At 51.0% G+C, this 14,307-nt stretch overlaps 3 protein-coding genes across 6 annotated transcripts in view; 2 read left to right on the plus strand and 1 right to left on the minus strand.

The window, feature by feature from the left end:
- DDX42 (DEAD-box helicase 42) overlaps window positions 1-2,459 on the plus strand; it is a 39,497-nt gene extending 37,038 nt beyond the window's left edge. For both annotated transcript variants that reach the window (XM_078438302.2, XM_078438303.2), the window contains 2 exons: window positions 118-219; window positions 876-2,459. In XM_078438302.2, coding sequence (XP_078294428.1) covers window positions 118-219; window positions 876-1,565 — 792 coding nt within the window. In that variant the 3' untranslated portion in view covers window positions 1,566-2,459. The remainder of the gene's footprint in view (window positions 1-117; window positions 220-875) is intronic.
- On the minus strand, window positions 2,274-9,642 carry FTSJ3 (FtsJ RNA 2'-O-methyltransferase 3). The gene is made up of 20 exons (XM_060645717.2): window positions 9,436-9,642; window positions 9,156-9,261; window positions 8,826-8,872; window positions 8,620-8,699; window positions 8,049-8,148; window positions 7,762-7,956; window positions 7,567-7,682; window positions 7,345-7,449; window positions 7,159-7,259; window positions 6,853-6,933; window positions 6,612-6,758; window positions 6,338-6,473; window positions 4,805-4,983; window positions 4,536-4,656; window positions 4,183-4,448; window positions 3,840-3,925; window positions 3,651-3,750; window positions 3,352-3,535; window positions 3,165-3,259; window positions 2,274-3,083 (listed from the first exon to the last, which is right to left on the minus strand). Exons 1-20 carry the CDS (start codon window positions 9,500-9,502, stop codon window positions 2,891-2,893), a joined length of 2,505 nt encoding a protein of 834 aa, XP_060501700.1. The 5' UTR covers window positions 9,503-9,642; the 3' UTR covers window positions 2,274-2,890.
- A 117-nt stretch (window positions 9,643-9,759) lies between these two features.
- Window positions 9,760-14,254, plus strand: PSMC5 (proteasome 26S subunit, ATPase 5). Of its 3 annotated transcripts, none has more exons than XM_060645726.3 (12): window positions 9,760-10,045; window positions 10,607-10,678; window positions 11,732-11,801; window positions 12,125-12,222; window positions 12,396-12,452; window positions 12,525-12,755; window positions 13,069-13,195; window positions 13,292-13,482; window positions 13,570-13,668; window positions 13,751-13,861; window positions 13,956-14,042; window positions 14,145-14,254. In XM_060645726.3, the coding sequence occupies exons 1-12, from the start codon at window positions 9,872-9,874 to the stop codon at window positions 14,196-14,198; spliced, it is 1,371 nt and encodes a 456-aa protein (XP_060501709.1). In that variant the 5' UTR covers window positions 9,760-9,871; the 3' UTR covers window positions 14,199-14,254. The 3 variants fall into 3 exon arrangements, with proteins under 3 accessions (XP_060501709.1, XP_060501710.2, XP_060501711.1); XM_060645727.3 differs by having other exon boundaries at window positions 10,006-10,139; XM_060645728.3 differs by lacking the exon at window positions 9,760-10,045 and adding an exon at window positions 10,404-10,442.
- The last annotated feature ends 53 nt before the right edge of the window (window positions 14,255-14,307 follow it).

Consider the following 14,307-nt stretch of genomic DNA (forward strand, 5'->3'; position numbering starts at 1 on the left):
TACTGTACCTTTTTCCATAAAATATAAATAAAAATATCCTGTTCCCATTGCAGCGCCCACTTCTGTTTCCAGTATATTGAGGCCCATTCTGTCCTCATGGGTATGCTTGTTTTTTAGGACCGAGGAAATAACAACAATGTAATGAGCAATTATGAGGCCTACAAGCCCTCCACAGGAGCCATGGGAGATCGGCTGACGGCCATGAAGGCAGCTTTCCAGGTCTGGATTTAAACATATAAACAAGCTTTCACTGGTAACTCTTGGGCTGTGATGACGGGCCTAGTCTTTCTGAGATGATAGCTGGACTTATATGCTTGATGCTGGATTTAGAGCCTTCTCACTGCTTTCAGTTTTGAGTATAAACTTAGTGGTAGCTTACCTAGAGGTGTAGGTGTAGAAGCTAGGGAATCTCCTCCTGCTGGTCACTGACCTCCGTCATCCCAAAGCCCAGGACTGTTGTGCTGCAGCAGGGCTGGTGTTCCCTCCCTGCCTCCACAGCCAAGAGTTTGCCTGCCTCTAAGACTGTTGTAATCGGATTGAGAGTAATTGCCATTTTCCAGCTAAGACAAGTTTGATTCTGTAGTTCTTATGAATTCTGAACACATCTTCTATACTTACTCCTCCAGTTGGCTGGCTAACCAGCTGAGCCTTAATTTATACATTTTATCTGCCCTCAGTGATGTTTCAGTTAGATCCCTAGGTTTATTCTCTCTCATTAATAGAGGAACAGAGAGACCACAGAGTAACGGGGCCATCAGGATGCTCAAATCATCGTGCCAGGATAGCATAGAATTTGTGTACCTTCTATTGCCAAGCTTACTTGTCCAATTTTCTTGAGCCCGCTATCTTACCTACTCCTGTTGTCTCTCTTTTAGTCACAGTACAAGAGTCACTTTGTTGCTGCCAGCTTAAGCAACCAGAAGGCAGGAAGCTCTGCTGCTGGGGCAAGTGGATGGACTAGTGCAGGGAGCTTGAATTCTGTTCCAACTAATTCAGCCCAACAGGGCCATAACAGTCCAGACAGCCCCATTGCCAGCGCCGCCAAGGGCATCCCAGGCTTTGGCAACACCGGGAACCTCAGCAGTGCTCCAGTGACCTACCCTTCCACTGGAGCCCAGGGAGTCAACAACACAGCTTCAGGGAATAACAGCCGAGAAGGGCCTGGGGGAGGCAACGGGAAGAGAGAGAGATATACTGAAAATCGGGGTGGCAGCCGCCACAGTCACGGAGAGAGTGGCAATCGGCATGGCGACAGCCCACGTCACGGAGATGGTGGTCGCCATGGAGATGGATACCGCTACCCAGAAAGCGGCAGCCGTCATGCTGATGGTCACCGTCACGGGGAGAACAGACATGGAGGAGGTGGAGGCCGACATGGAGAGAGCCGAGGCGCAAACGATGGTCGGAACGGTGAAAGCAGGAAAGAAGGTTGCAATCGTGAGAGCAAGGTGGACCCCAAGGTGGACAGCAAGATGGACAAGATGGACAGCAAGACAGATAAGACAGCTGACGGTTTTGCTGTCCCCGAGCCACCCAAGCGCAAGAAAAGTCGATGGGACAGTTAGAGGGTATGTGCTGAAGTGTGGAATTGTCTTTAATTTTATTTTTAGAAAGATTTTTGGTAACTAGGTGTCTCAGGGCTGGGTTGGGGCCCACGGTATAAGGACCCCCTGCCTTTAGTGGATAGCTGAAGCTTGGAGACATTACCCTTTCATCTGGATCAGTTTTCAGATGTCTTCTTAGCAAGCTGCTTTGGTCCTTGTAAGCAGCGAGCGCTGGGAACTTCCTTTTGGGCTCTGGGTGAGTTGTCAAGGTCAGTTGGGAATACCTTGGAAGAAAGGGCCTTCTAGGGCACAAAACTCACTCTAGGTTTATATTATATGTAGCGTATATTTTTTACTAAACTGTCACCTTATAAACATCTACAAATAAAATTCTTTTTCTTAGCTGTGTGGCCAGGCAGTCCCTTTTAGGAGTTGGCTTTCTGCAAACCCAACCCACTGAAGTGTTTGTTAGAGATTTGGGGAAGCATTTTGGTGCTTCTAGACTTTGCAGGGAAGGGAGATGTCTGATTCTAAGTGGGAGTCCATGGTCAGGTTCCCCAGCCAGGTTTGTATCCAGTCCTGAGACAGGAAGCAGCAGTCGCCTGCCAGACCCAGAACCTCTGCCCTTCAAGAGGAAAAGATGATCCTGGAAACAAGACTGCTCCAGGTCTGAAGTGTTGCTAAATTTAAACAAAAACTCTGACAGCTTTTAAAGTGTCTTCTATTTCATTGTATTTTTTTTTTAACTTGCCACAATGGTAGAAAAATTTTTTGCTGAAATGATTTTGATTTTTGTTCTATCTTGTTTATAAAAGGAAAAGAAATATACATCCTTCGAATTTTGTGACTTTGTGAAGGTTTCTTTAAGATGTGCATTCCTTTCTGCTTGCTCTAGTAAATGTTTTACTACTGGGACCTGTGGATTGTTTGTCATTTGTACTTCACAGTGAGTACATACAAAGTAGGATTTAGAACAGTGCAGCACATGGTGTGAACACCCAGGTGTTTGAGTTAACGCTTAATGGGAACTAAAATGTCAGGAAAAAAAAGTACCCTGGTTTTTATTTGGATGACTGGAGGAGGCTGGGGGAAGACCAGCGATACTGAATATGCCACCCCAACACTAACCTTAAAAAAAGGTATGTGTGTTCAATACCCCCACAGGACGGATCCGACACCTGCCTTCAGGCAGGAGGACATCTCACCACGCAGGACCACCTTGAGAGTTCTAGGCACCCCACCTGTGCGTCCACCCGCTGACCGGGATGCAAACGAGACTGTAGCTGGTACCAGGGGGGCCAGAATCACCCGAGTCCTCACACTGTCTTCTCAGAGGCTCTCTCTGCTCACTTCCGTCTGTGTTTTTTCTTCTGCTCTTTCCTTTGTTGTGCTCTTTGGTCCTTCTTCATCCTTGAGTCCACCACTTTGAAGTGACCTCTGACCCCAGCTGGCCGGCGCACTTTGCGGCCCACACCTTTTTTGGCTACAACATAGGTGACTTGGCGTTTCTCCCTGCCGAGCCCAGCCTTCTTGTAGAGGCTGTAAATGGAAGGAACAGGTTCAAGGCTTCCTGCTACTTTTCAACCCCATGTACTTTTGAGGGTGATGCCTCTCCCTCACCTCCTAAGCTGAGCCACTTTCTCTCGTTCAGAGATGTCCACGGTGTTCACCACAGCCTCTGCCTTCTTCTTGGTTTGCTCCAGCTTCTTTAGCATCTGTTGGGTGGGGGTGGGGGGTAGATGCTCAGTGAGACCTTTTCCCAGCGCCCTTCCCTGCACTCAGGCAGCCCCACTGTTTACCCTCCTACCCTCCGTTTCTTTCTGGCTTTGGCCTCAGCAACTTTCTTGATGGGACGCGCATTGATTTCCCGCCAGCGTCTGCGGTAGTGTTCCACCTCCTTCTTGTCAATGGGCAGCTGCCGTACCCTGTGCTGCTTTTCCTCCTGCACAAACCACTCCGGGAGCTCTCCCTCCTCCTCGTTAAACGTATACCTAAGCAGAAAGAGAACAGCAGCCCTGAGGACCACTCCAGGCTTCCTAAAGCAGAAATCACCCCCTTACCCACCCCCAGTCAGGGCCACTTCTCATGACTTTCTGGCCCTCTTACCTGCTGAAGGAATCATCTATGAGGTCTCGTTTAGCCTTTTTGGAAGAAGCAATGATAGCACCTAGGGCAAGGCCCTCAGGGTCTAGTATCCTACGTTTCACTAGAGAGAAAAAGGGACAATGTCAAAGCCTCCTTCCTTACACGGAAACTTCCATTGTCGCCTCCCATTCCATAAGGCGTGGAGCTCACTTGGGTCCTCGATGGGCACAATCTCAAACCCGTCTTCATCTGACTTAGGCCCACGGCTTCGCTTCTTTCCATGCTTTGGTTCCCAACTGCAGAAGGGGGACAATCATGTACTGTTCTGCCACTCCCCAGACCCACTCCTGCCTCACGCCTCAATCACGCTTCCTATTTAAGACTTGAACTTCCAAAAACACCCTCCCAGGCTATACCGCACACCACTTAAATCAGAAATGTTGGTACTTCTTAAAACTCACGGTCTACAGCCAAAGCTGAAAACCCCGAACGTGGAGAAACGGTCACAACCACTGCTTTTTCATCCCTTCTCCTGTCACCTGCAGGCACTCACCTCCCCCCATCCTCGCTGCTGCTGCTATCGCTGTCTGAGCTGCCATCTCTCTCTTCCCCGCCAGGCCCACTGGTGGCCTCTGCCTCTGACGGAGCCCCTGCCCCTGCTGGATCCTTCTCCTGGCACGGGGGAGGTTTTTCCTCGGTCTTCAAACTGGAAGGAGGTGGCAGCTGCTGCCGCCCCTTCCGACGGCTCTCATACAACAGCTGGGCTTGACTGATCTCCAGAGCCTCATCCGCATCATCCTCAAGCCCACTGAAGCCATCCTGTGATTGAGAAGGGGAATATTCAAGCCGCCTTTCTCCCAGGGAACGCTCATTCCCTATCTTTCTGGGCTGCCAACCTCTTCTTACCTTAGAGAACCACAGACTGGCTTGTTCTTCCCGCAGTACCGTCCTTTCCTCCAGTGGTACCAGCAGCGGATTCTCCTCTTCTTCCTCTTTGTCCCCATCTTCTACTTCAGCAAATCGTACACTGCAGACCCAAGGAGAATGGGTGGAGGATGGGTGCCCCGGAGGACCTGCTCCCTGACACCCTCTGGCAATGCCTACGACCAGCTGTGCTTCAAAACTCACACTGAGGGGGTCAGTACTCCATCCTGCACACGCACCGCCACCCTTACCGCTTTTGGTCCTTTAGACGCGGAGATCCTCCAACTCCCGCCAGCTCCTCTGGATCCAAGTCACTGTCCACAGATGGGTCGTCATCCTCGACATCTGATACATAGATGTCATCCCTTGGCACATCAGACAGAAATGTGTCCGCAGCACTCATATCCCCTTGTGTTACCTCCTCTAACAACTAGAGTTTGACAGAAACAAAGAGATCAAGAGTACTCCTAAGGAACATACTACTGCTTCCCCCCGCCCGGCTGTGTTATCAGCAGAGCTTGAAAACACGCTGTGGCAGATACAGAGAAGTGACAGGACTAAATGTTTAACACCTCCCGTTCTAGACCAGGCCACTATCCCACGCGCTGTCTTCCAATAGTACCAGAAATAAATTTTAAAAAACACCCCAAAGCCTATATATAACATCAAACGTTAAAATAGTCTGAAACGCTGGTTATTCTTTAAAAATTACTCTCAGAAAGCACATTGCCTTCTGAAAATAAATCTACAAGTTTTGTTTCCACGGAATAAAAGAGCCCAGGCAACATACATCTAACAAGAATGATTTCGGTTACAAACTCAACCTCAAAATCCATTTTCCTAATAACAAAGCTAGCTGTTCTTGCGAGTTTACCACATTAGCAGTGATTATGCCTCAACCCTCTTTCGATTCGTCCCCAAAACCCTGGTCAGTAGGTTCTATTATTCTTTCACAGAGAAGGAAACTAAGGCAAAGAACTCCTCTGGCAGTCTGCTCCAGAACCACCGTGCTCTCTCCCTCCTGCACTTGTACCAAAGATGACCTGGTTTCCCTTCCCACAAGGGCCGCAAAAGTTCACTGTGCTTGTTGATGCTGCTTTTATGATAGAAAAGCAGGTTCTCCAGTATTTGGCAGAAAGCACCACCTAGCAGCCTATGGCGTCAAGGTGCTAACTTGGGCTTGGTGAACGGAAGAACGCTGCCCTCCTCCGAAGGAAACCATCATGCGTCCTGGTATCCCAGTTACCCTGGCTCTATCTACTAGCACCTAAGCTTACTGCAAAGAGTGTCTCTTAGTTCTAATATTCTAGTTCTATGAGAATAAACGCACATCCCACTCATAAACGTTCCTGAGCTTATCATTTTAAATGTCCTTAAACGTTACTTATTTTTTTGATCGTGCAAGCAGGGGAGGGGCAGAGAGACAGAGAATGTGAAGCGGGCTCTGAGCTGTCAGCACAGAGCCTGATGTGGGGCTCAAACTCACAAAGCCCAAGATCATGACCCGAGCCAAAGTCGGACGCTCAACCGACCGAGCCACCCAGGTGCCCCTAATCTCGTCATTTTAGTCGTATGTTTCTTCCTGGCTTTTCAGGCACAAAGCTCTGGGTTCTTTCCCCTGTCTCCTCTCCCCAAAAATGAGGCCCCTCTCATTTTATGGGTGAACACAGCAAACGTGAGCCATGAACATTCAGCACACTTAAAACAGACATTCAGTGCCCCCCACGTCCAAATACCTAGTGAGATCATTCGGTCTCCTCAGTGTGCCCTAACCCCACCCTCACCTGGTGACCCCGGATGGTGCGCAGGGAGAACATGCCAGTCTCCCCCTCATCTGCAATAGAAACCCCAGGAAGGTCCATCTTCAGCTCCACACGCTCCCGCTGTTTCCTCTGCTCACGCAGCAGCTTCTTTTTCTTCCTGAGGGGACGGACAATTGAGGAATCCTGCCTGCCCAGCTCTAAAGGTTCCCCATCTGTGCCTTCACCCCCTCCCCCAGCTTCACACACCGAGGCGCTCCGCAGCGGGGCTCCCCAAACGCCTCCCCACTCCCCTCACCTCTTTAATTCCGCCACCTCCTGGGCCTTCATCTCCGCCAGGGTCCGGTCGAGTTGCTCCTCCTCTTCTTCCTCCTTCGAGGGCTGCCGCACAGTCCCGGCTGTTGACTCTTCATCAGCCTCCTCCTCTTCCTCTCCCGAGCTAAGACTGACCGCGGGGTCCAAGCACTTTGCTTATTTTCTCAACACGCTTCCCCACCGACACACAGTCAACACCTACCCTGGTCTAATTCCCTCCTCACCTGATGTCCATTGCCTTCGCCTGCTCTTTCAGCTTCTTGGCCACGTGCCGCCGAAGCTTCGTTCTCCAGTTCAGCAGGGATCTGCCCCAGAAATACCGTTACTGACCCTGCCGTTTCCCTCTTCGCCCCTGCCCCCTTTTTGGCCCCGCCCTCCCAATCTCTAGCACAGCAGCATCCTGTTCCCAGAAATCCGATGCTAGCTGAATTCCTCAAATGACGCCTTGAGGAAGAAACCGCTGCTGCGTCTTCAAAGGCCTTTCCCTGCCTTTGGGGCTCCTGGCACCTATGCCCGCCCCTGCCACACACCTAAGTTCCTTGCGCCCTAGCACTTTGATGTCCTGACAGCAGGCCCGCACATCCTCAGTGGTGGCTGGATGCTGTGCCAACTCTTCATCATCTAGCAAGATCTGTTTGGGAGTAAGGAAAGGAATCGGGAGATTTGGGGCTCACGTTTCTGAGGCTTCCTTCCACCCCTCAAATCTCAGGACTCACTTCGCTGGCTTTGGAGAGGAAGTCAACAGGGTTGGCAGCTCGGAGAAAGTCAGTGACTGAAGTTCGGTGATAAAGGGTGAGGTCGCCCTCAGCATAGCCTTCAGCCTTAGGGAGGGAAATAAAGAAAGTTAAAAAGGCCCTTCTAAGCTGTCTATAAGAACCACCAGGCCCAACCTCCCCGGAGTTCCAGAACCTGAGAGTGGTCCCATTCCCCAAACACACCTTTGGCTTCTTCTTAGTCACCAATTCGGTAACAGTCTTGGCCTGAACTTCAATCTCCTTGAAGGCAAATTTGGGGTCAAAGAATTTACTGTCAACCTTGTCAGGAGCCAGGAATCCTAAGACGATACGATATATAAGCAAGTGTGCTTTGGCAGCTAAGAAACCGAGTCACGAGAACAAAAATGCGATGCCCACCCTGGCAGACTACAAAGATCTCCGCAGATTCATGGCGGGAGGCTTGGGGCTTAGTGGCCTGGACACGGCGAAAGAGCTGCTGGAAGATCCACAGTAGGGGCTGATAGTCACGAGAGCGAAAAACCTTTGTGATAAAGCAGCCACCGCGGGCCAGAAAATCACAAGCCAAACGCAGAGCCATCAGTGTCAAGTGGGCTGTGGGAAAGAGAGAATTAGCTGAGGACCTCTGCAGCCTGAGAGGGCTTGCCCACCTCCACTCTCCTCTCCAGGCTCCCCACTCTTGGCACCTTGTGAATAGGCATCGTGGACCCAGCTAGCCCCAACGTTGGGGGCCCCATCGTTGAGCACAACATCAACTTTCCAGGTCTTCAGCTCCTTCTTCAGGGCCTACAGAGAAGAAGAGGGACTAGAGCAACAGGAACACAGAAATGACTATGAACGGGGTCTCTGGTCCAGTTATTTGTCTACCCAGTCACTTGCTGAATGCCCACAGTGGGCCCAATCCTGTGCCAGGCACAGGTGACACAATGATAAAAATATGTAATAGTAAAATAATAACAACAACAACAATACATCTTCAAGGGAGTTACATTCTACTAGGAAGCCTACTGGAAAAGATTTCAATGATATCTCTGCACTTCCAATTCTAAACACCTCATTCCTGATTAAAATAAAACCTGCAGTGGAGACTAAGCATATCACGAGCCTCGTCATACAGAATGTGCAGACACTGCTCAAGGCATGTTACACAGAAAAAAGCTTGCGTTCAGGGGATGTGGGTAGTGAGAAGTCAGATGTGGCTGCGTGCATGTAAACCAGAGAGAGAGAGAGAGAGAGAGAGAGATAGATTCCTGTTACCTGCCTACAGCGTTCCGTTGTGATGTCCTCCTGGAGTGTCACCACATTGGGAAGAGGCTTGATTGGAACCAGGTCCACTCCTGGAAGAAATCAGGTCAGAGAATTCCAAAAGCCTGCCTCAAGCAGGGAGAAAGAAAACGTAGAATACAATCAGTATCTCACACTCCCACCCCTTTAAACCCTCAGGAGGGCCACCTGTTACTCACCCACAATAAGGCTGGATACAGGCATAAATTTAGCAGCCACCTGCAACCTATAAAAGAATAATAACGATTAAAATAATCCAAGACCGTTCCTTTTCCTCTCTTGACAATGTGAACTCTCACCATGTGTATTAGAACCGCTATCAGGTGCACTGGCCAGAGCATGTAAGATACACGTTTCAAACCTTTTCTTTGCGACCCACGTCTACAATAGAGAAGTTTGAGGCTGATACTGTTACCGCATTCCTCCCTCCCCCAATGCAACTCTCAGTCCTCCAAGGCCGGAAACCAAGGAACAGCCATGAAGAGCCACAGGTACCGGCTGTTACGCACCATCCCCCTGGCGCAGCACACAGGTCCAGCAAGGCTCGGGCTTTCTGCAGAAACTGAAAGCGGCGATTTAACTGGATCAGCTTGAAAGCAGAGCGGGAGCGGTAACCTGGGGGCACCGACAAAACGTTAAACTCGGCGGGGCGTTTTCCCAGGAGTTCTGCGGTCTCACAACCCACCACCCCGTCTTCAAAATTCAAACTCAATATTCGGAAAGGGGCGAATCGAAAAGGTCATTCGTTCGCTCTCTCCCTTGGTGGCAACGGCGCGGGCCCTGACTCACCGGTCTCCTTCGCCAGATGATAGAACTTGTCCCTCCGGCTCTTCCCGACTTTGCCTTTCTTGCCCATGGTGGAACGGGGTGTGTGGGAGTAGTGTCACTCAATCTGGAAACAAGGTAGAAATCGAAAAGCCTCTTCCCGAAGCGCTACAATCCACTTCGGTGCGGCAAACACCTACCCCCAGCACCTTTTTCACTACTCGGGTAGCGGCACGTGTGAGCAGCACACGTACTTCCGCTTCCGCTTGCGTCGCTTGCGTCCCCGGCTCCAAGTGTCCGCCATTTTGAGCGTGGCCTCAAGTACAGTAAGTTGGAAGTTGGGGCCAGAGGAACAGATTACCTGAATTAAAACTGAGTTACTAGGGAGCAAAATTTAGGAATTCTGTGGCCTCTTCATCTCTTTCCAAAGCGCCTGACCTCGCGTAGCCACCTTCCCATCATGGCCTCTGTTTTTGTAAACTTCTCGCCGCACAACCCGCCCATTGACCCGGAACTCTTCTCTGCCAGGGTTGTCGGGCCCCTAACCCCTGCTTCTGCGCCTGCGCGCCAAGGCGGCTCAGATGCCGGCGGTCTCTGCGGGAGAGGGAAGATGGCGCTTGACGGACCGGAGCAGGTATGGCGGCTGCGGCGGCCGGGCGGGGACTGGGGGCTCGATGCGAAGAAGGCGTGATCCGAGGTGGACTGCCAGCTGGGGGCAAGAGGGTCGGGTGAGTCGGGGTTGGGCGGACCAATCCAGAGGGGGCCCTGCCTGGGACTGGATCTGCTGTGTCAGTGCCGCCCCCGGCGGGTAAGGGCCGGGAGAGAAAGACAGGACCCCGTGGAAGCCAGAGTGGGTGAGGGGAAGGGTGGGAACGGAAACCGGCCCGTCCGCGAGTCGCAGGAGGCAGGGCCCCCGATCCTCCTGGTGGCTCCGCTTGTAAGTAATGATACCTCGGGTTTCTGTAGCGCTTGATTCGTTACAAAGCACTCCCGTGTATGTTGTCTCTTGATCCTCCTGAAAGTCTTATGAGGTAGGCGGCACTCTTATTCTGCTTTTAGTTTAGTCATGGGAGTGGAGGGTTCTAAAGAGATGGACTGAGAAATTCGAACCCACATCATTCCTCCAAAGTCCGGGCTGGAAATGGGATTTTCCCTTGGATTTTTAGCCTTTTCAATAATTACACTGTGTCTTCAGATGGAGCTGGAAGAGGGAAAAGCAGGCAGTGGACTCCGCCAATATTATCTGTCCAAGATTGAAGAATTGCAGGTGAGCACGGACTCCAGAGGTCCAGAGGCATCCCCCTTCTAGGTAGAAAGGGGTGAAGGATTGATGGAGCATGTGTCTACCAATCCATATTATTCCCCTGGGGGCGCAGTGGAAGAAATAACTAGTCAACCATAACAAGTATACAAGTTGTCTCTGGTTTCTCTTCACTCCCACCCCTTTGAAAGTAATCAATTTTCAGTTTATTATACATCGTGAAGAGTCAAATTTTAACCTAAAAGGTTCCTTTTAGCCAAAGATCGTTCTTTTTAGAAGAAGCCTGAATGAGTGGGTTTCTTATAAAAGAGAAGACAAGCTCAGAAAAGATTTAGCACACTGGGGTTGGGGCAGGGTGAGAGGAGGAGGGCAGACAGTTGCCCAGTCTGTATAATGCTGATTCCATGGGACTGAATGAAAATTGGGCAACCCAGAGCTCTAGCCGACAGATCGAGCAAGAACTACAGCAATGAGGAAAATGTTGAAGGATAATATTGAAGGAAAATGTTGAAGGACAACCACAAGGACAATTTCTGAACTCTTGGTACTTTTGCAGCTATCAGGTTTATCATTTTTGAAGTGCTTTTACAGGTGATTTCGTTTGTTCTTCATGCTAGTCCTGAAAAGAGGCAGGATAGGTGATGTTACCCATGTGTACTTACAGTTTGGTAACAGACCTTTTAAATGGCTTTCCTTAGCTTTATCTACCTATTAATTGGCAGCAGTGCGGTTAGAATTTAGCCTTCTGACCCAATGATCTTTTCACTCTACCATGTTATTGACCCGTGAGAAATTAACTATGACAGCCAGCTGTAACATTTCTCCATTAGGGCTTATAATTCCTGGACCAGCATTAGGACAACTAGCCTGTTTTGAGGCCTGCCCTTGGTCCCAGGGGGAATCTTGGAAGAAAGGATAGCGTCATTAGGATCACGTTAGACAATCTGTAACGTTCAGGTGCCTTGTACTCTTCTGTCACTCGGCTCACACCAGCCTTGAGGATCTTAGCCAAGAGTTGAATCTTCTAATATTTTCTGTTCTGTTTCTTATCCTCCACAGCTGATTGTGAATGACAAGAGCCAGAATCTCCGGAGGCTGCAGGCACAGAGGAATGAGCTTAATGCAAAAGGTGAGGAGGAAAAGATGGGAAGACTATATGGGCATTTTGTCCGAGGTCTGATTGTTCAGATTTCCCTAAATTGAGACGTCACATTTGGTGCTTATTGTTTTCTCCTAGAATCCAAGGTCATGCTTTGCACTGTTTTATGGTTGTTCATGCGCATGCCTCTCCTGAGCTCCATTGTAACTCCCTTGAAGACCTAAGTTTTGACTTTCTTTTTGTGGCCTTTCTTCCAAAACTTTAAAATGGTGCTTAATTCACGCATACTGAATTGACTCACGGGAGAGGGGACACCAAAGCAGCTGAGTGACCCCTGACTCTTTCCCATCCAGTTCGCCTACTGCGGGAAGAGCTACAGCTGCTGCAGGAACAGGGCTCCTATGTAGGGGAAGTAGTCCGGGCCATGGATAAGAAGAAAGTGTTGGTTAAGGTAAAGACACCATGGCCCCCAGGAAGCAGCCCAATGCCCAGGGCGTTCCCATACCTTTGTGTGTAGCCTTGCCGGGACACCTGTTACTGTTCTTTTAGGACTCCTAGGTCTTCCTGGGCAAGGTGGGTGGTTTAGTGGCCGTCGGGAAAGGTCACGAGCCCTCGTTTCTTTAGGTGCATCCCGAAGGCAAGTTTGTTGTAGATGTGGACAAGAACATCGACATCAACGATGTGAGTGTGGCATGTGGGGGGTTGGGGTCAGCTCTCCCCACAACACTTGCTGAAGTCTCTCCTCCTGCCCAGGTGACACCCAATTGCCGAGTGGCTCTAAGAAACGACAGCTACACTCTGCACAAGATATTGCCCAACAAGGTAGATCCCCTGGTGTCACTGATGATGGTGGAGAAAGTGCCAGATTCAACCTATGAGATGATCGGTGGACTGGACAAGCAGATAAAGGAGATCAAAGAAGTGATCGAGCTGCCTGTCAAGCATCCCGAGCTCTTTGAAGCGCTGGGCATCGCACAGCCCAAGGTGAGAAGCAAGGCTTCTGCGGGAGGGCCCTGCTGTTACTGTTCGTCCTGTCCCGGCCAGAGTGAGCACAGGGCTCAGGACAGACTGGACCCCGCTTAAGCTGGCCCTCCCCGTGGAAGAGGGGCTGGGGGAGAGGGCTGCCGCAGCAGCACTGAGGTGGTTCAGAAAGAAGCTTTATGAGGGACCTTGGCATTCGGTACTTACGCTCCTAGCATCTAGTGTGAGACCTAGCCCAGAGCGAGCGCTCAGGAAATGTTCACGGAGTGTGGTGTGGGGGCTGGCTTCTGCCCTGAGTTCTCCCGTTTCTCTCTAGGGGGTGCTGCTATATGGGCCCCCAGGCACTGGGAAGACACTGTTGGCCCGGGCTGTGGCTCATCATACAGACTGTACCTTTATTCGTGTCTCTGGCTCTGAATTGGTACAGAAATTCATCGGGGAAGGTAACTGACTAGACACCTGAAAACGAAGAAGCGAGTGGGGGGAAGTAAGGGTAGGGAGCTCATTGCCTCCTTAACGCCCGCCTGGCCTCTGCACAGGGGCAAGAATGGTGAGGGAGCTGTTTGTCATGGCACGGGAACATGCTCCTTCCATCATCTTCATGGATGAGATCGACTCCATTGGCTCCTCACGGCTGGAGGGGGGTTCCGGAGGGGACAGTGAGGTGCAGCGCACAATGCTGGAGCTGCTCAACCAGCTGGATGGCTTTGAGGCCACCAAGAATATCAAGGTGAGGTGGTGTCCAAGGAGAGGCCCTGGGTGAGGTGAGCCCGAGGAAGGGCTCGGTTGATGCCACCACGCCGCTTTCTCCACTCAGGTCATCATGGCTACTAACAGGATCGACATCCTGGACTCGGCGCTGCTCCGCCCTGGGCGCATCGACAGGAAAATTGAATTCCCACCCCCCAATGAGGAGGTTTGTGACGGGCAGCGCTGGGAGCGGCTCCGGCTGTGGCGGGGAGGCCACGGGGCTCAGGCTTTTCCTCTCTCTTCTCCAGGCCCGGCTGGACATTTTGAAGATTCATTCTCGGAAAATGAACCTGACCCGGGGGATCAACCTGCGGAAGATTGCCGAGCTCATGCCTGGAGCGTCAGGGGCTGAAGTAAAGGTAATCGGAGAGCCCGAGTTGAGAGGGGCAGAGGCAGAAAGGTCCGAGTTTGAGGGCATACGGCAACAGTGCCTGGCTTCCTTTCTCCGCTCAGGGTGTGTGCACCGAAGCCGGCATGTATGCCCTGCGGGAGCGGCGAGTCCACGTCACGCAGGAGGACTTTGAGATGGCAGTAGCCAAGGTACAGGCCTCTACCTTCCGGCCTTGGTGGACGGGGTCTCTGGAGCAGTGGGAAAAGAGCGTGTGTCGGCTCAGTTTGTAACCTAATGCTTTCTCTCTCCAGGTCATGCAGAAGGACAGCGAGAAAAACATGTCTATCAAGAAGCTGTGGAAGTGAAGCGGTGGTCTTTTGTGTGGCTCCTTCAAATAAAGCTCTGCAGGACAAGCTCTTAAGGACTTCGGTCTGTTAATGCGTGGCCACACCGTTCAATGACCGAGTCTGGGTA

The sequence above is a fragment of the Panthera onca genome, chromosome E1, assembly GCF_046562875.1.
Source record: "Panthera onca isolate mPanOnc1 chromosome E1, mPanOnc1 haplotype 2, whole genome shotgun sequence".
Taxonomy (NCBI): Eukaryota; Metazoa; Chordata; class Mammalia; order Carnivora; family Felidae; genus Panthera; species Panthera onca.